This window comes from Sycon ciliatum, chromosome 4 (genome assembly GCF_964019385.1).
Source record: "Sycon ciliatum chromosome 4, ocSycCili1.1, whole genome shotgun sequence".
Lineage (NCBI taxonomy): Eukaryota > Metazoa > Porifera > Calcarea > Leucosolenida > Sycettidae > Sycon > Sycon ciliatum.
This window is the reverse complement of record NC_088646.1, coordinates 19,698,624-19,722,582: the sequence shown is the minus strand read 5'-3', so window position 1 is coordinate 19,722,582 and position 23,959 is coordinate 19,698,624. Positions and strand designations below refer to the sequence as shown.

General features: G+C 48.0%; 2 protein-coding genes, 1 long non-coding RNA gene and 1 other non-coding gene across 5 annotated transcripts; 2 read left to right on the top strand and 2 right to left on the bottom strand.

Moving 5' to 3' along the window:
- The first annotated feature begins 118 nt into the window (after positions 1 to 118).
- On the top strand, positions 119 to 10,074 carry LOC135814887 (prolyl 3-hydroxylase OGFOD1-like). Its single transcript, XM_065328083.1, has 13 exons — positions 119 to 435; positions 1,816 to 1,841; positions 2,586 to 2,731; positions 3,114 to 3,160; positions 3,481 to 3,581; positions 4,456 to 4,572; positions 4,908 to 4,999; positions 5,439 to 5,561; positions 5,984 to 6,097; positions 6,439 to 6,518; positions 7,637 to 8,103; positions 8,538 to 8,596; positions 8,849 to 10,074. Exons 1-13 carry the CDS (start codon positions 299 to 301, stop codon positions 9,068 to 9,070), a joined length of 1,731 nt encoding a protein of 576 aa, XP_065184155.1. The 5' UTR covers positions 119 to 298; the 3' UTR covers positions 9,071 to 10,074.
- On the top strand, positions 7,492 to 7,565 carry Trnan-guu (transfer RNA asparagine (anticodon GUU)). The gene has a single exon. It is a non-coding gene; the product is annotated as a tRNA-Asn (tRNA).
- Positions 9,972 to 19,333, bottom strand: LOC135814888 (deacetylase Atu3266-like). Its single transcript, XM_065328084.1, has 10 exons — positions 19,037 to 19,333; positions 17,363 to 17,496; positions 16,808 to 16,934; positions 16,293 to 16,409; positions 15,741 to 15,896; positions 15,049 to 15,156; positions 12,433 to 12,619; positions 11,723 to 11,824; positions 11,231 to 11,473; positions 9,972 to 10,598 (listed from the first exon to the last, which is right to left on the bottom strand). The coding sequence occupies exons 1-10, from the start codon at positions 19,063 to 19,065 to the stop codon at positions 10,491 to 10,493; spliced, it is 1,311 nt and encodes a 436-aa protein (XP_065184156.1). The 5' UTR covers positions 19,066 to 19,333; the 3' UTR covers positions 9,972 to 10,490.
- Positions 19,334 to 20,377: 1,044 nt separating this feature from the next.
- On the bottom strand, positions 20,378 to 23,636 carry LOC135814886 (uncharacterized). Of its 2 annotated transcripts, XR_010553230.1 has the most exons (3): positions 23,219 to 23,636; positions 22,753 to 23,034; positions 20,378 to 21,348 (listed from the first exon to the last, which is right to left on the bottom strand). It is a non-coding gene; the product is annotated as an uncharacterized LOC135814886 (long non-coding RNA). The 2 variants fall into 2 exon arrangements; XR_010553229.1 differs by lacking the exon at positions 23,219 to 23,636 and having other exon boundaries at positions 22,753 to 23,210.
- Positions 23,637 to 23,959: the final 323 nt, after the last annotated feature.

Genomic DNA, 23,959 nt, shown 5'->3' with positions numbered 1-23,959 from the left:
CGTACCTGCGAACGCGCGAAGGGAAGTGCGCGTGGAATAATCAACTCAAAGCTGCAAAATAATAATTACTACAGTACCCTCGAAAACACATGGAGCTCCGGATCGCGGAGCTAGCTGAGCTGAGCTACAAACAATAGCTGCATAGATTTCTTTCAAATAATCACTTCTTCTATCATTGAAAGTGAATATCCATGTTGATCCAGTGTATCGAATAATCTGCCGAAGTGCTGTTCGGAGCTGATTATCACACTAGTACCCTGAGCAAATCCGCTTGACTTGTGTGCTTTTCACATTGAATATGAGCAAGTCAAAGAGTGGTAGTGATGGTAGCTCAGCACCTCTTGCTAAAAAGAAACGCAGAGCCGGTCGTGCCGTGGAAATGAACGATGCTTTCCTCGAAGAAACGCTGTTATCTTCAATGAAGAAATCAATTAGGTAGGTGAACAGTTAAAAAAAAATTTTGTTGCACTGTAGGCACGATGCATGTTATGAGAACAGTAATAATATTTCCCGAATTTGACACATGGTCCCCACCCCGACTACTCAGTCTTCATACATCAAGCTTATGATTTTAGATACGACATGTACAACGGTTGCAAACACTCTAGTACTCAGGATGGTGAAGTGAGTTCGCCCTGGTGCCCTCAATAACACGCTATAGTCTATAATCATAGTATTACTCAATCTGCGGACAGAACTGTTTCGTCCTTTGTGGACTCATCAGCGCAGCACCGAGAAAATGAGGCTGAACCTGATAGCAATGAAAAATAAAATTTCCAAAGCCAGATTTAAACCAGACCCGACTGTACTACTACTAGGCCAGAGTGCTCAGACGGACAAGTCAGTGAGCTCTGCATACCGCAAACTGCAAAGGCACTACCCCACATGAGAGTGCTCAACTACTACAAGAGCAGGAGCGAAATACTCAATCTGCGGACAGAACTAGTATTACTATAACGTTAGACTCAGAAGATAACTCGGAGAGTACTTGAGTCAAATTGTGTTTGTCATACGACCATAAGATGCACCATTCTTGAACTACATGTGTGGCACTGTCGGACGCCAAAGAACAGTGCACAGAAGAACGAAAATGCTAGGATTTCACCAAGTACAGTGTCCCAGTATACACGGTGACCCAACTACAAATCTGTTGATCCCCGAGCTGCAGAGAGTGCTCAATGTCAGAGACAGAGCTTAGTACATAGCAGACTCAGCGGAGGACGTTCAGGTTGGTTGTAACTCTGAGTTTCATGTTGCTAGGCAATCATCAGACAACTGGCACTGGATGTCCAGGGGATCAGAGCTATGCCCTGGGCCGATCTTGTTTTTCATGGACTACACAGCCAGTTGTCTGATGATTGCCTAGCGGCATGAAACTCAGAGTTACAACCAACCTGAACGTCCTCCGCTGAGTCTGCTATGTGACCCAAATACACAGAGACTGTGTAGTCCATGAAAAACAAGATCGGCCCAGGGCATAGCTCTGATCCCCTGGACATTCAGTGGTGGTATGCTCTTTATCGCATAGTGTTAGTGCACCTGGAGTATAGATATGTGGATGGCCTACTGCTCTCAACGCTTAGGATGGAACAAGGGTGTCTCACTGACACTAGCATACTGGCAGACAGTGGTGCTGGCTGTCCGGTGAATGTCCCAGTATCTGAATTTTGCTGACATTGTCTTCTCATTCTGTCTGTGCACGTGTGTGTATGTGTGTGAGTGCGTGGTCGTACGTGTGTGCATGTGTGTGTGTGTGTGTGTGTGTGTGTGTGTGTGTGTGTGTGTGTGTGTGTGTGTGTGTGTGTGTGTGTACAGGAAACGTAAATCACTGAGCAATGATAGTAAGTACTGTGGACTGTAGTTTAGAACACTGTCAGCGAGTAGGCTATGGTCATGAGTATGGCAATGGTTTGGTGTACACCTGTGATGCGGTGGAAGATTGCCACAACTTTAAATATGCATACCAGATTACATCATGTACAGTGACTGTATTATTATGGTCTTGTGAGCAGCTTGTGACGTAGTGACTGTGATCTGGACACTGCCGTGGCATTACCAACATGGTTGATCAGTCCTACCGGTTTCGTAGCATTCAATTGAATTAGTACTTCATGTCATGTACTAGTATTGCCCTATGTTCCCATGCCATGACTCATATCTCCACTGTTGCTGGGTTAAACTTATAGTGAAGTTGGTTGCATGTTCTGTGCTCACACTGGTACAGAGTACTGTATGAAGTTAGTTGCATGTTCTGTGCTCACACTGGTACAGAGTACTGTATGAAGTTGGTTGCATGTTCTGTTCTCACACTGGTACAGAGTACTGTATGAAGTTAGTTGCATGTTCTGTGCTCACACTGGTACAGAGTACTGTATGAAGTTGGTTGCATGTTCTGTGCTCACACTGGTACAGAGTCCTGTATGAAGTTGGTTGCATGTTCTGTGCTCACACTGGTACAGAGTACTGTATGAAGTTGGTTACATGTTCTGTGCTCACACTGGTACGGAGTACTGTATAATGAAATCAGGAAAGTTGTGTGTACGGTGGTCGTCAAGAGCAGTGTGCCTTCTTTTCTTTGTGTGCAGATGCCAAGGTGTTCTCATCACCTTTCATCTGCTGCTCATTGCGGGATTTTGTCACCGACAAGGGCACGTTCATCAAGGACCTGCGCAAAGAAGTGGAAGACCTGCCGTTCGTTGCCAAGATTAATGATCTCTACAGCTTTCAACAGGTCAGTTTGTATTGTCGTTCGTCTAAGTATTGTAAATCACCCTCATTCTCCTTGAATTTGTGGACTACTGCTGTTGCAAGCGGGTTTTGGATTAAGCACTGGCAGATAAGGCTGTGTGAGTCGTGTGTGAAAACAGGGCCGACCAGTCGCTGGAGCATCGTACTACAAGTAGTACTACACCCACTAGCAGAGTGATGTGTTGTGCCGGTGTTTTCTACACCCAAACTAATACTACCAGTACGTATAGCTACAATGCGATTGCTAGAAGAACTTGCTACACGCTATGGCAGCGATAGCAGTGCCTATTGATCTTAATCTACGGTATTTAACGTACTTCCATCACTGGTCTTGTGTGTGTTATTGTTGTATTTTTGGCGTGCAGACTGATGATATTCGCAACTGCCCAGGACCGTGTCTGGAAGCGTTTAGGTAGGTTGTGCCTAAGTTCCTATGCTGGCGTGCAGACGGGAAGAAAATGACGAACAAACTCCATCCAAAGCACTAGGGAGGGGTGGGGTGAGCAATGTTTTGGAAAACTCTTAGCCGTTCCATGATTTCACACAGGTCTGATATGACATGACACATGGATACATGAGAGTCAATTTCGCCACTGGGAAAGGAACCCGTCACCAAACTTCCATGGGTGTCTCCGGTTTGCACAGTGCTATCTTGTCCTCCTAAAGATGCTCAACTGTTTTCCAGGCTGAGAGGTTTGCTTGTTTTCTATCATTTCTGGATGTACTGTACAGGAAGTTACTTGGTACAAAAGTGCTCAACTTCCTTCGTCAAGTGACCGGTATTGAACTGTCAGATCGGGTTGATGCCACCTGCTCCAAATATGAAGACGGAGGTTAGTATGCGACGTGTTATCTTAACATGTCATCTTTTATCTTTTAATGTTCGAAGTAGTATTAGCATAGGAGAGCGGCTTTTTTCCGATTATTGTACTCAGTAAATCATAAGTCCATGGCGCTTGCCCTCGGGTGCCCAGCTGGCTGTTCCCTTTTCAGAGGCGTGGTCCAGCGTACATAGAGCCTCTGCTGCATACCAGCAGGACACCATTGGCTTTCCTCTCTTTGACTCCAGGTGACATGTACCAGGAGTCGACCGTAAAATTGTAGGCAAGTAACCTTCCTGATGTGCATGAGCGACTACACAAGGATTTTCTCTGTATAAGGAGGCTCCAACCTATAGGGAAAGGGGAATTTTTTCCAAACATAACCTTGATTTGTGGATAAGTGTGCTCGCAAGTGTCCCTGGAAAGTAGAAACTCCTAATATAATTTCTAAGTGGGGTCACCGGCTTCGAATACGATAAATAGGAGTTTGGATGATTGCAGTGTGATTGGGAAAGTGCAGGTCTCCTCTGCACCACTTTATACAACCTAGAAAAGCTGGAGTTATTCAACTTATTGTCGGAGAAGTACATACGAGATTGGCTAAAAAGGGTTAAATAGCAAGTTGGTTTGAGGGAAACATGTACACGTGCAGCAACCAAACTACTAGTACTGGTGATTCCTATAGGGACTCGTTCAGTTGCTCCGATATAGCCCCGGGACCAGGGTGTTCAAAAAGAAAATATTGCCGGTGTTAATAAGTGACATTTATTTTATTTTTCACCTGATCATGTGGACTTAGTACGTAGGGTGGTAATTCTTTGCTCACCCTGCTTTGGTATGCATGTATTGTGTTCTGTGTTCTATTCATGTGTAACTGATGCTGCAGATACTCTGCTGTGTCATGATGACGAACTGGAGGGACGGCGAATTGCGTTCATCTACTATCTGGTGCCAGAGTGGACAGACACAGACGGCGGATGCCTGGACTTATTCTCAGTAGACGGTGTGTGAGAGCTTTTATTCATTTTTTTTACTGACAATCCTTCAGAAATACCATGTCATTATCCTAGCTTCCATTCACTTGAGTGAAAGTGGTTCTACATCTTCTTCTTCTTCTCTCTCTCTCTCTCTCTCTCTCTCTCTCTCTCTCTCTCTCTCTCTCTCTCTCTCTCTCTCTCTCTCTCTCTCTCTCTCTCTCTCTCTCTCTCTCTGTTTCTCTCTCTCTCTCCCTCCCTCTTCCTCACATTCTCTGTGTGTAGAGATTTGACCCAGTGTCATGCTGATGTAACGTCGTGGAAGCAATTTGTTCTGCTGCTTTTTTGTCCTGTGCTTTTGCAGAGCATGGGCAGCCTGATCAGATTGTGGAGTCGATCGTTCCACAGCCCAATATGTTCAACTTCTTCCCTGTGACACTGGACTCATTTCACCAGGTAAGAACATTAGCATTGGTTAGCAGGGCTAGTGCTTCGGACATCTGTGGAGCTACCTACGTTGTACATTGTGGCACACTGAGCCGATCGCTGTACCTTGCTTGCTGTTGGCCGCCGAAGAACAAACAGGGTAGTATTTCACCGAGCACAGCATACAGACGTGCGCCGTAATTGAACTGTGCGTGGAATGTAAGAATGGCCTAGACTATGACACCCCCCCCCCCCCTCGCTTTTCAGCACCTACCAGAACTGTATTTACTGCAGGACAACACACTCTTTGCTATGCATTTGCTTTTAGGCTCGATATCTCTAAAACCCCGAGTGTGCATTATACTCAGGATATGGAAGTATCAGAGTATGACATGTCATGCTGTCATGTATTGCAAATACAGCATGTCATGATGTCATGTCCTACAAATATGTTCTTCTTTCTGTCCAGGTAGCAGAGGTGCGCTCCGCAAGTAGAACACGTTTGTCTATAAGTGGCTGGTTCTACGGTGAACCTTTCCACCGACCCAGTCCGTACATGGAGCCGGAACCGCCATTGTCAGGCCCGCTGACTGTAAGTATGCATTCTAGTTTTAAATGTAGGGTTTGTTTGTGAGTCATTTTTTCCTTCAGACTTTTTCCCTTTTCCAATCCCTCAACTAGTCAATGTTCGTTTTGACCTATCGTATTCTCACTTTGCTTGGTCAGCCAGGACAGGAAGCAGACAGACAGCGCATGGGACAAACTAGTGTGTTCTGCGTTTTATTGCCAGTCCACGTTGCATTTACCCTCATGACGTGGGTGCATTACATCATACATGTGCGTACATGTATATGTCAACTCTGCATCAACTAACAGTCTAACACCTTAGCTGGGTGTGTGTGTACCTGAGTTTGGTTTGAATTCTGATTGACTTTGTTCTTCGTATACATAGATTAGAAAAAAAACTTTTCACTGTGTCTTGAGTTCAAGGCTGCCTGTCTTCTCCGATTGCAGGGTGTCACTATTCAAGATTGGGTAAACAAGGTCTACTTCAAACCAGCTGTCCAGAGAAAGATCAGGAAGAGATTTGAGAAGCACTCTGAAGCCCAGCTGCATGCTTTCCTGAAGGTCAGAGGCATACAATGCATAGTATTTCCCCAACTTTCCAGGGCACTGCTGTGCCTTGCCACATCCGACTTTGGTGTCGCTCCCCGCCGTCCTATTGACTGCTAGGTACCCGACTGTCACTCCCTATTGAATGAATGATTTGTTCTGCTCTCATCTGCAGTGCTATGGTATTATGTATATCTGAATTGAAGTCAACTCCCATACCAGTGTGTGTGGATAGAGCATGTCTGTTGTGGTCCACATTCTCTATGTAGTATGTACCAAGCCTAAGTGGTTCAACTTACTCACAGGAAGAAGTGCCAGTAATCTTGTCTTTTTTGCCCTCTCTCCTTTCACTGTAGCCGGAGAAATATGATGAAGTTAGCCGTGCACTTGAAGCAGCGGGCACTCCCTGGAAATGGCAAGGGCCAGCTAACAAGAGGTATGTTTTTATGGCAATAGTCGTCCGTCCCGGGTGTTGGCTCTGGCCTTGTTCTACAACTATGCTGCTGGTCAATGAAATCCGATCTCATGAACAGGTCAGTGCCCTCCATGAGAGCACAGCCCGGTGTTCACAGGCCTGGGGCCCGCACAGCACCCGGCGCTAGTTGGCTCATGCAATCGGATTTCGTTGAGCAAGTCTGTAGTAGATACTGGTAGGTTTCAGAAATGCTCCCCCCCCCCCCCCCCCCACCCACACACACACACAATGACCATGACCTTCTGGTATGTGAACCCACAATCAGCCAATAGTGTACCACCAGGTTAAAAGTCGTCACCGCCGAACAAGCAAAGCATGCATGGAGCATTGTAACTGTAACTACCGTAAAGTACTGTTGATCCGCCCCCCCCCCCCCCCCCCCGCCCCCACGCCATGTCGCTTCCCAGCTGGGTTTTCGGCAGGGGGGGGGGGGGGGGGAATTAGATCAAGGCTGTCGAGTGCAGTACGATGTACAACAACGTAGAGGATCAGACTCAATGTGCTGGATTGTGCACATTTTGATCCTGGATTGGCAAGTATTGTGTACAGCAGTGCATGCGTCGGTTCAACATCGTATTTCGTTGTATACGCCGAAGTCGCTTCACAAGGAAAAAATCGACAGGGGGCGGGAATTAGAGAGGGGGCGGATCAACGGTACTTTACGGTACCGGTATTTCAACTACAGTCAGACCTCGCTTATCCGGTCCTCTTTTATCCGGATCCCTCGCCATCCGGAGGAAAATCGCTGGTTACCGATTTACAACACATGCCATGCATACATACAGTGTGTTTGTTCGATTATCCGGTTCCCTCGCCTATCCGGATATTTTTGTGGAAAACGGATGTGTGCGGTTATGCGAGGTCTGACTGTATTTGCCCGCCTACCCACGTGTAAGAGAACAAGAAAGCCATTGCCCTGTGCTTCACATGTCTTGTCTCCGTGGCGCAATCGGTTAGCGCGTTCGGCTGTTAACCGAAAGGTTGGTGGTTCAAGCCCACCCGGGGACGGGTTTCTTTTTTTCCTTTTTTCCTTTTTTCTTGATTTTCAGCAATCCTTTCCCCCGTTTTGCTTTGTACAGGCACTTTCAGTCGCTAGCAACATCTTCTATTCCTTTAGTGAAGGAATGTGCAGAGATACTTGCCTCTGAAGAGATGTTTTCTCTTTTGGCCAAGCTGACAGGGATGAATCTTGCTGAGGACAAGAGCATCGAAGACGCACCTCTGCCTGATGCTGCCAATGGTGCAGGGAACGTGGCAGCAAGCTCATCGGCGTGCGCGAATGGTGATGACAGTGAGGACGAGATGTTGATGTGTGCGGACGATGGTGATGAAGAAGACGAGGATGATGACAATTCCGATGAAGAAGACGACGATGACATCAGTGATGACGACGAGGACAACGCTAGCGAGGATGCACCACTGGGCAAGCCGACGAGTCAGGTATCCGTACGTCACTGGTCACCCGGCTGCTACACTCTCATGCATGACCTAGAGAATCAGCCGAGGAGCATGGCTCTGGATGCACAGCTCTTCTTCAAAGCTGAAGGTCAGTGCGAGTATCTTACAGTCAACCTGTGCTCTGATTAACTTCATGCTATTCTCATCTGCATTGGATATGGTGCATTGTGGATACTGGCAGCTGGACGGGATAAGATCTTTCCTGCGCCGAATGGTGTTTTGAACTGGGGGGTTTTCTGTAGGCCAAGCCCCCGATTAATGATCCTCCACTAGTCACATGCCTTGTTCTTGTGCGGATGGGGGGGGGGGGGGGGAATTTACCGCCGGATAGCTGTGTAAACTCATGTGTGAGGCGTGCACTTCAATCCTATTCCATTTTCTACAAGAGCCCTGAAGGCATTTCTCCAACGTTTGAGTGTGATCTCTAGAAGTCACTGTGGAACCCTGTGGGTACATGCACATGCAGGCTTCCAAGGTAAAGAGTTGATCATGTTCATTTACCTTCTGTTCTTTGTTCTGCAGAATGGGAACCTAACTGTGGTGGCTTCACGTGCTATGTGGCAAAGGGAGAAGATGAAGAGGTGAGAGTTTGTCTAGGGCTAGCGTGTATAGTGCAAGTATAATTATGGTCTCTATTGTTCTCTCTCTCTCTCTCTCTCGCTCTCTCTCTCTCTCTCTCTCTCTCTCTCTCTCTCTCTCTTTCTCTCTCTCTCTCTCTTTCTCTCTCTCTCTCTTTCTCAGCCTGCTTCACATGGTTTCTCCTTTGAGCCTTGCGTTACGACTGTGAAGTAGTTGTGAGACATTGGCGAATTATGGTGTGCTCCTGTGTACAGCTTTTGAGCATCCAACCAATGACGAACAGCTTGGCACTGGTGTGCCGAGATAATGAGACAATGCGCTTCATCAAGTACCTCAACCATCTCACACCCACGCCGGAGGACCAACAGGAAGAAGATGATGCAGACGAGGATGCGCCAGACAATACGACTGGTAGCAGTCAGACGCCGAAGAAGGGGTGTAGCTTCTTCGACATTGCCGTGACATACCTGGAGTGAGTTTGCATCATCCAGACTAGAGCAAGACAAGGAATGCAGAATCTGACAACTGTAATCAGTGCTCGGGGTGTAGGCTTGGAAGCAGATGACTGAGGCCACTCGTAGAGGCGACTACAATGGCACACACATGGGAGGTCTATCTTGTGACTGCTATGGTACGTATGGTGCTATATCAGGGCGCTGGTTGTCCGCATAGTGTGCCCCCTGACCTGGAATACACCGGAACGTTAAGCCTGGATGCCACCGTCCTCTGGCACTCCGAGACTGGCCGCAACATGGGACTGAGCTCAGTGCTCCTGATCCTCTTCCTGTTGCCAGCCAATCGTTCAACCATTGGATTGAGCGCATGCTAGCAACCTACAGATACAACGCCCAGCGGTCGGGTTTGCTCTTGATCCCCGATCACCAGCTGATCATGGATTGTAGGCAGTCAAGCCAGTGTGAAGGATGCATTGAGTAAGTAACATCCTCTGCATTAGCAGCTGGTACTACATACCGCACTGTTAAAGGTTATATACAGAGGACTGTGCTGGCCATCACCTGTTTGTGGGTCTGTGAAACAGCTGCAGTTGTTTCAGGCACCGGTGCGTTCACTCTCAGACCAAGCGTGTGACTGTCACCGTGTTTGTCAACAGACCAGCCACTCCACTGGACTGACATTGCTCAGGATTTGCATTCCTTGAGTTTTATTATGACAGTGTTGACTCTATAGCCTGCTTCTGCTAACAATGCCATAGCTGTATGCTCATACCGTGATTTCTGATGTTACTCAGAAGTGAATCCCTCGCTTGACCCGTGAGTGACCCATCCGGGTAGTTTCCTACCTATCCGCCAACTGGCTTGCAGCCACTGCCACTCTTCATAACCATTGCTATTAGCAGCTGGAAAGTGCTGCTTCAAATGAAATAATCAAAAGTTGAGATATTTTCAAAATTCTTTACATCTGGCCTGCCAGACAATAATTATATGCTAATTATTGAATAAATGGCATAAAGTACTCTGAACTTGTTCCGTGCATTTGATGCCATCGTAAATGAGAGAATACAAGGACGAAACATAGCGATGTCAATGCGGCTGTATCTTTGGCAGGGGTGACAGTGGAGCATTGATCCCCAATGATGGGGTTCCCACTTCCCATGCAGAAACTCTCTATCTTTTTGGCAATAACTGAAGAAAAGGTTCCACAGAGTACCACTCCTGTCCTGTGTGGATGCTGTTGCGTAAAGTCCATCATTCTGGAAAGAAAAAAATATATATATATTGTAATGGTAAAGTGCATCGCAATCCATGCGGCACACGTTCTTATCACACTGGCGGTGATGTAGCGGAGGAGATCTCGCACTTCCCCAGCACATGACTCGCTATGCTCCATGTTGCTGGTGGCGTGGTCCGTACAAGTATTTCAAACTGTGCATTGTGACTACTGCAGGGCAGCCATGGCTTCTGGCGCCTTGGCATCCTTCACCAGCAGTTTCTTCCACTCCTTGCTCAGGGTGGGCATGCGTGCTGTGTTGGGCCACACCTCGGGCTGCAGTGAACACAAGAGAGGGAATGTGATACACAAGTCTTAACTTAGAACGAAAACTCCAGAAACCTGAATGAAGTATGAAGAAGCTACAGTCACGGCCATTTCGTGAATGGTTTATGGCCTCACGAATGTGGTGATGTGCAGATAAGGTGCGGTGGAGGTGCTTCAGAAGAAGCTAAAATCAGAAACCTGAAATCACAGTACAATCCGAGTATCCGTGCATTTTGGTGTACCTGCTCACACCTCCACTGTCCACCTACGCACGGTAAACTGGTACGGATTTCCTGGAGATGATTGCGATTGTTTTGAGAGGTAGGTATGTGTCACTAGTGTGTTAGGGGAGTCATAATGTTTGTGATGTCAGTATGTGACTATGTATGTGTGTGTAACTTTATTATGGGTGTTTGAATAGCATTCCAGTATCAATCGTGTGTGTCGCGTATAGTTGCTGGATAGCGGCCCAGCTGCAACTGCGACAAGTACGACAAGGAGATCTATCCCCTAATGGCAAGACGACATAGTTGATACTATTGCAAATTTACTTTACTAGCACAATTGTTTGCTAATCCAATAATTCAATGCCTGACTATGAGAAGAACTTCGCAAGGCTAGAGGTGGTACTACCAACTCACGAGGATGATGTCTGCCTCTTCACCGGCTCTCCACACCGCCACGGGCAGGATCCGCTTCGTGACGTGCCGCAACTGTGCCTGGCTGTCCTCGAGGTGCGTGCTGCAGTCGTCCAGGCGCAGCACGGTGACGTCGGCCTCCGCACCCGGCCTCAGCTGGTGCTTGTCTGCTCGTCCACAGCACTCGGCCGGCGTGGCAGTCACGGCCGTGATGATGTCCAGCAACGGCATGCCAACATGCAACATCTGCCGGGGTGGCAGTACAAGGGGAGGGCAGAAAGACAGTCACAGCAACACAGGAATCTAGTCCAACGTTGTTGTGGCAACAAATATCATGCAGCCTCAAGTCTTCGCCAATTTGCATTTCGACCACACGTGCTAAAGGAAGACCAAAACACCAGTATGGTACGCAAGAGTAAGAGCGGTTACAGAGAAGTTTATTTTCTCAAGCATGATCTCCCTAGTGCATGCGTACGTGGCAGTTGATTGTCTCACCTTCGTCATGACTGTTGGCAAGTCGTATGCAGGACCATCCATGGAACCTGTGTGGAGGTCCGTGCTGATTACATCGGGCCATTGACCTTCTTTTGCACCGAGCTGCACCAACAGAAGTGACATAACAGAATACTATTGTAGCAAAGCTCTACGAATACTGTCTACGTGTCTCCATCATTGCCATTGCTGTACACGTACGAGAACCCGTATGGATACATGTGCATGCACGTTGGCATCGAAAGAAGGATTTTAAAGGTGTCTGCCTGGTATGTTTTGCCCGGAACTCAGCTTCGTCGGCTGGAATGGCCGCTACTCACTGTACACCTAGAAAGCTCTGATACCTTGGGATGGGCCAGCTCTCTAAGAATCCGTGGAATCCGAATTGCTACTGGGGTGTGGGCGCCTTGCATCCCAACTAACTTTAGAGCCAACTGTTGTTGTTCTTCACCCATACACTATTACGATGCCCCCCCCCCCCCCCCCCCCCCGCCTCGAACCAGCTCCACAGTAACACTACAGCTGAAGTAGTCATGTACGAGTCAAGTGACTTGCCCAAGGTCATACAAGTCATGTATTATACCTAGCTACAAGGAGTAGAGGATGAAACGGTTCGTTGTAACCCTGATTTTCAGCTAGTTACACAACCTCAGGCTATCGCATACACATGTTCAGGGCACGCGGGTTATATGACCATCATGAAATCAGCCTACCTCGGCAATGGTCCAGCTGAACGATCCCTGGCCATGGCCAATGTCCATTAGAACACCGTGCTTGCGAGCCTCCAGCACGGCTGGATCAAACTTGCTGTATCCACCCACTGGATGTGGCTCTGATACATCTACTACCGTTGATTCATAGGCATGATAGAAGTGAGTGTAGACATCTCCGGGTCGTAAGCTGTGACATATGAAGAACAGCCAAATAAAATTAATATTATCCAACCTTTTCTTCAAATCCAAACTTGTGCTGGAGTGGAAACAGTCAGAACACCCAAAACCTACCGTTGAATTCCCTCAGGAACAGCAATTAGTCCCTCACTTGCAATAAGTGAGTGGCTTGGGAGTTGCTGAGGAAGGATCTTATGTTAGGCATGTGCCCGCTTCACTCGCTCATACTAATCCACTGTGCTAGTCTTAGCACACAACACAAGTCCTGTAATTACCCAAAGCGGTCAACACAGACACACACACACACACACACACCTGTCCTGTAGAGTCACTGCCGCAAAAGGGTCACGTGGTCCCATCACTGGGAAACTTGAGAAGAGAGAGAGAGAGAGGGCACGACGCCCGATGACGCTCCAGATGCACGGGTAGTCGCATCCACTTGCCGCATATGCACACGTGCTGGAAGGTTGAGCGCTCCTCTGCTGTTGGTCTATGGGCCACCCTTGAACAGCGATGCCTGCCCCGTCCCCGGACACCGCGAAAGCAGCAACCACACGTCACAATGCGCGGCACAACACCCTTCCGCCGGTGCCGACGTTCCGGTAGCTCCAGGTGGCACTGTGGCATCCACCGTCGAGGCACACACATGCCGGACCAAGCCACCGCGGCTTCTCAGCCACCACCCACACCGCCCGCACTGACTGGCGCCCCGCTGCTCAGACACAGGCCGCGCACGCTCCTCCAGACACTTATGCCGAGCCATGTCTCCTTTCCGTGCAAAATCCCGTCCGCATACCGTACATACCACTCGGGGCGGAGGCTCAGGTGCATTGTCAGGCTCTTGGTAGGTGCTGCGCCACTCCGCGTGAGACTCACATGCAACATCATACCATGATGCCTCCACACCACGGGCACGTAGATCCCGGACAGCACAGTCCTTCCACCTGCGGCGTGGGCCATGTGCGGGGCGACGCTGCAAGAAGGAGCCAAACAGCACCTGTTTCGGGATGCGGTTGTCCGGCGTGCGCGCCACACACACACACACACACACACACACACACACACCATGTACCTCTGAAATCAGCGTACCTCGGCACATGTATACGCCCGTCGCAAGAGAAGCACGCAAATCTGCAAATGCACTGGATGTGCACCCTCAGATTTTCTCTTATCTCTTAGCCTGTCAAACCCTATATATAGGGTTTTCAGCCGCGGGTTCTATCTTGAGCTCTCTTGAGAGCCCACTTGGCTGCTATGGCAACTAGACGCCTGGGCCTGCATACGTAGAATGTACGTACGGTTCTCTTGCTGAAGACCGTGATGCTGTTTTCTTCGAGTACGGTTAGTTTTAGTGCAGCGCTGTCGTAACATTTTCTAGACCCTATATCTAGGGTTTGATTTTTCACGATGGAGGAAGAGCAACTTGAGTTAGTGGAGACGAACTCGGGCGATGAGAATGTTCCTGGCGACCTGGTGTCGACTCAGGATGATGATGTCGATGTTCCAGCAGCGTCGGATGCTCCTGAAGAAGAAGGCGAAGCATCAACAGCGGCTGTCGCAGCTGCCGCTCCCGCCATTGCCGTTTCTGCATCAGCTGATCCACACGTGGGTCGGAAGCAGCAAATGCGGCGACACTCACGCACGTCGTAGGAGCGCTCCTGCTAACATCAATGGCAATGCAGTGAAAATATCAAAAAAAAACAAGTGAAACTGTGTGTATTGTGTGCCCAGTTGTGAGGACTGATCAAACCCTTTCTTTAGGGGTCCTAACCCTATATATAGGGTCTTTATGTGTAGCGTTATGTCAAACCCTATATATAGGGTTTCCTGGTGACAGGCTAAGAGATAGCAACGATAGCGGACAAGATCTGAATGAGACAGATCAAGACTAGCGCCAGATAACTGTCCAATCCACACAACCTGTGAAGCCATGTGAATCGACCACCAATGCACACCTGGTCTACACCACACGGAGTACATCGGCATAAAACGGCCAAGACAGTTACCTATGCACACCCTACACTTGCTGGGGTAACCAGTATAGACAGCACGCTGCTTTGATAGAAGCAGACACTAGATACACTGGTATCTTGAAGAGAAATTGGAGTTACTTTACCAACCAGCCTCAGCTACTGAGTACTGGGAACCCGGAGCCAACAGACATACCAACCACCTCAGCCATGAAAGCTATAATAGTAACGACACACTGGATTGCGGAGCCGAAACTAGTCCAACTTCCAATTGCTTTGGCAAGAAGGTAGCCTTCCGACAGGTTGGCAACACACACACACACACACACACACACACACACACACACACACACACACACACACACTCACTCACTCACTCACACACACTCACTCACTCACTCACACACACACACTCACACACGCACACACATGCACACGCGTGCACACACACACACACGCGCACACATACCTTCCAGGACAGGACAAGACCTCCTCCTCGCCGCCGAGTTTCACTGTGGACATGCTGTGGTGCGCCATCACAGGCAGCTGGACCCTCTTAGCACACTCCAGCGCAGTCCTGTGTGAAGGTGTAGTACAGTCACGACAGGTACAGCACATGTGAATGAACACACAGCATTCTCGCTAGCAACTGTTATTGGCTTGGCACGAGTTACTAAACAATAAACAGACACTGGCTGCAGGTCTCTATAATCATGTGCTGTTTATCATGTTCTCAGGGCCGTCAATGATTGTGAAGTCATACCAAAAACCTCTTTTACGGGCAAGCAAAACACAATTTGCAATTCATGGAGGAGTACAACGCAATTCAAGAGCTGAAAACAAATGCATGAAAGGAAGAACGTGGTAAATAAATTGGAACATTGCGAAGCCATCGTATTTTGGTCGAACACTGGTGCCAATGGCATAGGCAGTCACAATGAAAGTGCAAACACTCTAATACTAATAATCATGTCGGAAATAAAGCCACACCATAAAACTAATGTTATCTTGTACCAAAGGCAGTCCTATTTCTGGCATTGATGTTCTGATAATCATTGATGGCAGGTATGTAGACTTGTCTCCAACAAGTACCCATCCATGATGCACTCAGTTCACCAAGCTTTATCTACCAACGCTGAGTTATCCCGCTGCATGGCCTACCTCATTGCTAGCTGCTCGTTTTTCCCGTCGTTCGCACCATCCGCAGAGAGTCGTATCTTTATACCCACGATCATGTCGCGGTTTTCTTCGATGCACTTTGCAGCGCTGTCGGCATTGATTTGCTTGGCCGAGTCCAGCTCACCACCTAGACCATACCTGAACAACATTTCGTGCAGAATAAGGAGTCAGTTGAGTGGAGGAGATTTTTCTGGTGTTGGCTGATCCTAACATAAAGGGAGGCGAGGAGGGGGGGGGGGGGGGGCATGATTCTTCTAAATATTCACGACCAGTGTTCATCTTTTGTACCATTAGTATTGGGACTGCACAAAAGCGAAGGTTTGTGCTTACTGCATTGCAACTTGCAACATACCAGTAGCGTTTAGCAGGTGTTGGGGGGGGGGGGGGGCTTTGGAGTAAACACATTCCTTTGCGGAGAGAGGAGCAAGAATTGGGTTTTGCGAAGAGCTAAAGAACTAGCAAGCTGGTCTGGATCAATATCATAATACTGGGCCTGACACGCAACCACTCCGCATGCCAGGTGGCGGCACTTACCCCGAGCATCCAGCCGAGGCCAGGCCATGCATGGAGATGTTCAGATAGGCCAATAGACGAGTGCGTGATTTCTCGGCAATGAACTTGCGCAGGCCAGGAAAGGTAGTTGCTCCAGCGCTGCGCGAACACATCCAGAAAGAACGATTAGCAAGCTGTCGGTAACAGATTATCAAAAGTAGTTACACGTACTCCACAAGGCACAGCTGCTGCGCAGGACAACGACTACTGTGGTAGCAGGTACGGTACTGCCTCCAAGACATTTAAAAAATGAAGGGAGAGGGGGAAGATTCAATTTGTAGTAGCTACCTGTCTATCACCTCCTCTCTGTACAGATGCAGGTGTTCTTGTATACACCGATGACACCATTCTGGCAATGGATGGCGGTTACAGTGAGTTACGTGGGAGTCGTAAAATACCGGTATTTTACGACTCCCAGAGTGTAACTGGTACACTAGCATTGGCAGTGTGGACTATGGAGGCATGCAGTACATCATGCACATGCAGCATACTAGTACCTGCCAGCATCCACAGCCGTGGTGACTCCGCGATGCAAGCAGTACTTGTCGACGTCGATGCCCAGCGGAGTGGCATGCTCATAGCCGTGGATGTGCAGGTCAATCAGACCCGGTACAACCAGGCAACCTGCATGGAGCAGCACACATGCCAGCGCATCACTCAAGTCAGTACATAGCCGTGCAAGAAGTATACACAAGCCTTGCTTGATAGGTAACACGTGTTGGTTTTCAAAACGGTGCGTGTCCTCCACCTTGCTTCCTGCTGTTATCCTCAAACGTAATAGCCATGCAAGCATTGTATACAGCATACCGTGTACACGGGGGCACACGGCCATGTGCAAACCTCCGGCAATCGCTCTTCATCGTACAATGTATGTATGTTTGCATCAGAGTACCACATCTGGCTTCAGAGCATTCACATCCGAAAGGCATGGCAGCTATCACTTAGCATGCACAACAGCAACTGAATGAAAGCAGCAATGGCTCGGACCTCGGAAGTGGATCATTTTTCCTGTAGTGGCCTGGCACTCCAGCTGAGATAGCTCACGCTCCTACCTGACACATCCCTGACGTCATCATTGCCATCATACTGTCCCCCGCAGTCCACTAGAGCCTCGATGACATCGCCGACAATGATTACGTCGCACACGTGATCTATGTTTAGCGAGCGGTCGATTACACGGCCCCCGCTGCAGAAAATACCCGTGAGCACAAGAAGTCAGCAGAGTGAAACTAAGTTTGCACTACACCCAAATAACGTGGTAACGGGACGAGATAATTGAAAGCTGAGGTGTGCGTCATATTTTCGTGACTGTGACTTCATCATCACCTACGAGAGAAAGTTGCGAGAACTTGCGACAGACTTTGTCATTACGTAAATTTAGGCCACTCCACCCTGTACAACACATGCACACCAAGCTGCACAAGCTGCACTTTGGGCAGACCCATGCAAGTCGCATGGGTTGCGTGGAGTGCATGGAGTGCATGCAAGTGCACACAATGCATGATCAAGGCCTTGTGTATAAAGTACCTAGCCAGCATGTCAGGGTAAGAGTACCGTACCGTACGGAACCGTTGATCCGCCCTCCCTTTAATTACTGCCCCCTGTCGAATGTCTGTCTGTGAAGCGACGTCGGCGTATGCAACGAAATACGATTTTGAACCGACGCATGTATTGCTGTACACAATACGAGCGAGGGCAGGATGAAAATCTGCACAATCCAGCATTCCAGGTCTGATCTTCTGCTTTGCTGTACATCGTACTGCACTTGAACGACGATCTAATTTCCGCCCGCTGCCGAAAAACCAGCTGGGAAGCGACACAGCGTGGGGGGGGGGGGGGGATCAACGGTACTTTACGGTATGTACATGTATATCGCACAATGAAGCTTATAGAGGTTATTCACCGATGTCATGATGGCGAACTAACGGATTTGCTTATGGCGCTAAGTATACAGCGCGAGTCGGCGGACTCACTCAAGTATAGCGCGAGTCGGCGGTTTTGCTTGGGCTAGTGCATCGCTGTGCCGCAACTTAAAGCCTTTGCCAAAGCATCTCAACTGATGATGTAATCGCATAACTTCTGTAGACAACGTTCCTGGTTACAACCATACTTGTCACAATAGGGTGGCATGGTCTTGGTTTCTACCGCCATGTGCGGCGGCGCAAGTGGGTGGCCCACAAATCTGTACCCAATCAGTTCATACAGTCGTGCAAGGTTCATGCTGCAGTAACCGGATATGATCATGCATATACATGTGGTCAGGTAACTCAGTGCCGTCCACCTCAAGTTCCACAGAATTAAAACACATTGAGCCTTGCCGGTGCGTTTTCAGGCCATTTCCTGATGTCTGATTTGCTGCATTGGTCAGCAGAGTACTACAATAGTATATTGTAGTAATCAGCAACTCAATTTACCGGTACAAAATTGAAAATGCAACTTGAAGTCAACTCACAAAACATGACATTGGACTAAAAAATTGACAAAAATAATGCTGAGTACTGGCTGTGGACTCATACACCAGCATGCTACTCACTAGCTATTCAAAACTGAACAGTAATTTAAAATACCATCACAGACTCAGTAGATGCCATTTCGTCCATTTTCTGAAATGCTCAGAGTGATCGGTCTGGTCCACCGGAAAATAGGGCCACATTTTCATGTCCTTTTCCCTGATCATAAACCCATTCACAATCACAGTACAATAATTTTTTTTAAAGCAATCTTACCGCAGAACAATGCGCCCGGCGCTAGCCATGTTCGTCCGCTGCAGGTACTAGCGATGATTCACACTAGGCACTAGTCTACAGTAGATCTACGCCCGCTACGAGCAGAATCACCGATCACCAACTAGGGAATAGTTCGAGTGCGTGCCGTGAACACTACGTACCTGGGAATTTTACCACCGAGTCCCTGGATCATGGAGCTGGCCCTGACCTTTTCTTGAACACCTCAGACTCACTCAGTCCTCCCTAAAACAAACCTAAAATTAACCAAGTGACAAGCTCAAAGTCAAAGACACAGACTCAGCTCAGTCGATAACGAGCAGGGAGTCGTATAGACCCGGGAGGCGACACGCGCATCACTTGTGCACAACCATGATCGACTCAACGATTCAAAATATTACGACCTGCTCGGTGTGGGACAAGTCCGTACATAGGTCATAGCGCCCGGGAAATCCGTACATAGCGTCGTCTTCGTCCTTTCGCTGAACAATTGTGGTCAGACTTTCGATCTCCATTGCCGAAATACAGCCATCTGTGGCCATCGCTGAGGAGTTCACTAATAAAGGGTCTTGTTCACTGGCTTACTCACTGGCTTTGCACTGCCACTCGAACTCTGAGGCACTTTGACCACCTAACATGAGGTAATCCTTTCTTTACAAATTGCCTCAATATTTTCTCACCTTTAGGGCAATGAAGTAATTTTTTTCCTCGTGACTAACTTCGACCGACCAAGTTGCCCTGTCCCAGTGATCTACAATACTTATATTGCACATTTGTGAAATATTGGACCTATCCAGATAAACGAAATGACTTATATTCGAAATTACATTTTCCAAAGTTTTCCTTCACAAATAGTCCCAATTTGTTCTCACCTTTAGGGCAATGAAGTAATTTTTTTCCTCGTGACTAACTTCGACAGACCAAGTTGCCCTGTCCCAGTGATCTACAATACTTATATTGCATATTTGTGAAATATTGGACCTATCCAGATAAACGAAATGACTTTTATTCGAAATTACATTTTCCAAAGTTTTCCTTCACAAATAGTCCCAATTTCTTCTCACCTTTAGGGCAATGGAGTGAATTTTTCTCAGGACTAACATCGGCTAACAAAGTGGCGCTGTCCCAGTGATCTACAATACTTATAATCATTGCACATGTGAAATATTGGGAGTCACAGAGTGAGGAAATGGCCTAAATTGAAACTTGAACTGTTCTGCCAAGTTTTATGCAGTGAACGCAGGGCTGAGAGCCCGCAAGAGCCATCCCGGATGATCTTGTGCGCCACCAACCGAACCTTCGGTGAATGTTCACAAGGTTAGAAGCTCGCACAGATAACACACATTGGATGCTAATAGTAATACAATGCACTCAGGAATGTGTGCAAATACGACAGAATTAATTCCAAATAAAGTCAACAATAGCTGCCTCAACACAGTGCTATCAACCTTCCGTATTTTCCATATTTGTACGGAAAATCACTACTTCGTCCACGCTATGGATTTTGAGAAAAATGTACGGAAAATTGAACGGGATTGATCAGTATGTATAAGCATTGCAAGTGCAAGCTGAGCGATGAAAAGAAGAGAACCGAGTGGAAAGAAAACGCTGCAGTGGAGAGTCCTTAGAAAAGACTTAAAAAATATCAATAATATCGCTGCACGAGATCATCCTTATAAGTTATAACGTCAGCTGATCGTACTGTGGTTGATTCATACGGCGGTAAATACACACCTGCCTACACACGCTCTCTAAACTGAAAAGTTATTCTGGCACAGAGCTCTCCTTCCCGCCACCACCACCATCATCAGTTCGCGTCTGGCGCCTAGTCGATGCAGGGTGAGTGGTGTCCGACATAGCAGGCTGGTACATCAGGTAGCGTATGGCGCATAGCAGATGACACAGCAACAACATAGCTTGATTGCGACGTACCTTTCGTCCCGGCTGGACTCATCAGGCAATCTTCTTCTTAGATGTCTTCACAAGGAGCTTGACTCAGGAGAATGAAGTTGAAGACTCCACTGCAACTGCACTTATGGTTGGTTCATATGGTGGTAAATATACACCTGGCAATATGGGGGTAAATACACGCCTGCCCAGACACGCTCTCTAAACTGCAAAGTTATCCTGGCACAGAGCTCTCCTTCTCACCACCACCACCACCACCATCAGTTCGCGCCTGGCGCCTAGTCGATGCATGGTTAGCGGTATCCGACATAGCAGGCTGGCACATCAGGTAACGCATGGCACATAGAAGATGGCAACGACATAGCTTGATTGCGACGTACATTTCGTTCTCTCGGTTGTGCTGTAGCCTGAAAAAGGAAATAAGACAATGCATCCACATGACACAGACAAGTAATTACTGTTACAAATAATGCATACTGCTTGATATCAGAGAAAGAAAGTCAGTGGTCACACAAGTTTTTGGTCGTCCCTGAAACGAAGATCGTTCCAGGGGGGGGGGAGCGAGCTAAAATCTCAGTCGACTGACGCTATGCATACACATGTACATGCATGCGATTTTCGTCGTCCATTCATTTCGGAGGGTGGAGAGGAGGTCCGAGTACGAAATGAATGTTTTTTTCAGGGATGACTAATCACTTTTGCGATGACCCCTTATTGCATCAATTTATCGTCTGAACTGCGCAATTGAGTCCCACTTTATTATGTTGGGTCCAGATTTCAAGACTCGTGAAGTTCGAGGCGAAAAGCAGGCCGATGAAGGGACGCCAGTAATTCAGTCTAGTCCGGTGTCATGGAGAGGGGCCGATGAACCGGCAACAAGAGAATTCAATACGCATGCTACTCTTCAGTTCATTGCTGGGGAAGACTACTCAAGGCCACGTCACTCCGGCAATTTAATGTACAAATCAGCAGCAACACTTGCAAACGTATTCCTACCAGCTGACCAGCAAGTTACCAGCCATCAGCTCTTCAAATAATTTCAACTTAACAAAGAGAGGAGATGGACAGATCGGAAAGTATCGTGGCAAGCTCAGGGCAACACACGTCCGGCCCTATGTAACAACAGTGGAAAGTGCGTGCCATGGTATATTTTCGAAGGCATAACAAGAACCAGCTAATGTGGACTGGGCGTCCATTTGCATCGTCCGATCAGCTGCTACAAGTGCCGTGAGCCAATGGCAAACACGTTTGACAGAGACTACTACCTCTACTGAATGCAACTTTGGCATGGCAGAGATCTACAAGCACGTTATCTTATCTATCAATAGAGTTGTATCCTCGTATGACTATGTGAAGTGTGAGGTCGTACTGTACTGCAGACGCGTCTACGACCTGGTTGGAAATGTACGCAACAGTTCCCACCCTCTTGACCAGAGATCGCACACACCCTAGGGTTTTGATGGGTTTTTACGACTCCCAGCTCTTGACTTTTGTTGGGTGTACGAGACGCACGCACAGTTTTCTTAGGGTGAGTACTTTTCATGTAGTACTGAATGCGGCAAGCAGGACTCGCCCATCCGCCCCTCCCCAAATGGATCTACTCGAATGGTTCCGGAGGTAGGGATGCTCTGGCGGGATTTTACGACATACACAAGCGCGCACACACGCACACAATATACACATGCACGCACACACATACACACGAACGCACGCTATGTCGCACGTCTTGGGCATGGCTTCGTGAATACAAATAATAATTTAATGTTATAATTTATAGGATCCAAATGTTAGAGCAGTTTTACAAAACCTACCGTTCAATACCGGATCATCTTGTGACAGCTTCCTTGCAACACCCATGACTTGACCCCACTTCGTCTTGACGTCGGGAAATCGTTCACACCGGAGTTGGGACACGACTCATTGAAATCCAGGCCTATCTGCAGCTGGGAGCAGGACAGAGCTGATGGACGTCAGCAGCGGCTGTAGAACAACCATAAACGAGTCTTCTTTCTCCGCAGTCAGGCGGGACAGCAGCTTTGCAACGCAAGCTTCTTGCCTTCTGTGGGTCTTTAGCGGCTGGGATTCGGAACGCTCTGTAGAAACCATTGAACAAGTACTGCACTCTATCAACCCACAAGTATTTCTTCCAATTCATGATTATTCGCAACTTTTTATGCAGTACGTGCACCAGATCAGAAGCCGCTAAGTAGCAAGGTTGAAAGTTTCAAGACAAATTGAAAAATATAATAACATAGAAAATTAGAATTCAAACCATACCTGTGGCCCAAGCCAATCATGACAGACTGAGCGTTCACGCGAAGAGAACGTAGATCTACGTCAGCTGAGGTTTCCTTAGGATCAGGAGGTGATTCTTGACCCGGATCTGGATCGCGATCAGCAGCACTCTCTGCCTCAATCACGATCATCAAATGCAACTAATTACTTGGAAAAGTAGTTCATTCTTCTTCTTCTTTTCGAGCTACGATTTCCCACGATCCTATCGATCCTGCACGAGTCCGTTCCTCAGGCCAAGGAGTGCACTCCCAAAGTCCCATGGCATAAGTACGCGGAGTAGTTGGTTTATAACTCAGGGCACGCACCGGGGATATCTGAGGGAAAAGTGGGAGAAAGTGCCGCGAGTCAATCATAGTCGGCCCGGAAGGCCTCGTGTCGCCTCCCGGGTCTATACGACTCCCTGATAACGAGTGTAGTATGCGCGTCCTCGCTTAGTCGATCGCTCCATCCACGTGCGTGCGTCACGTGATGGGGCAGATGAGTGCGTACGTTCATAATCATTGACTCGTGTGCTGACTCTGCTGAGGCTGTGCTCCCTGGCCTGGCCTATGACCATGATGACCATTGCTACTTGTTGTATGCTCCTGCCGTCCTGGTTCCTGTTGGAGCCACAACTCACTGGCACAAGTAGGCCTGGGCTAGGGAGTGTGTATGTGTGTTGGGGGGCTGATGCAATGTAAGTAAGTAGTACAATCGGTCGACGTTTTTTTTACGAGAAGCCAC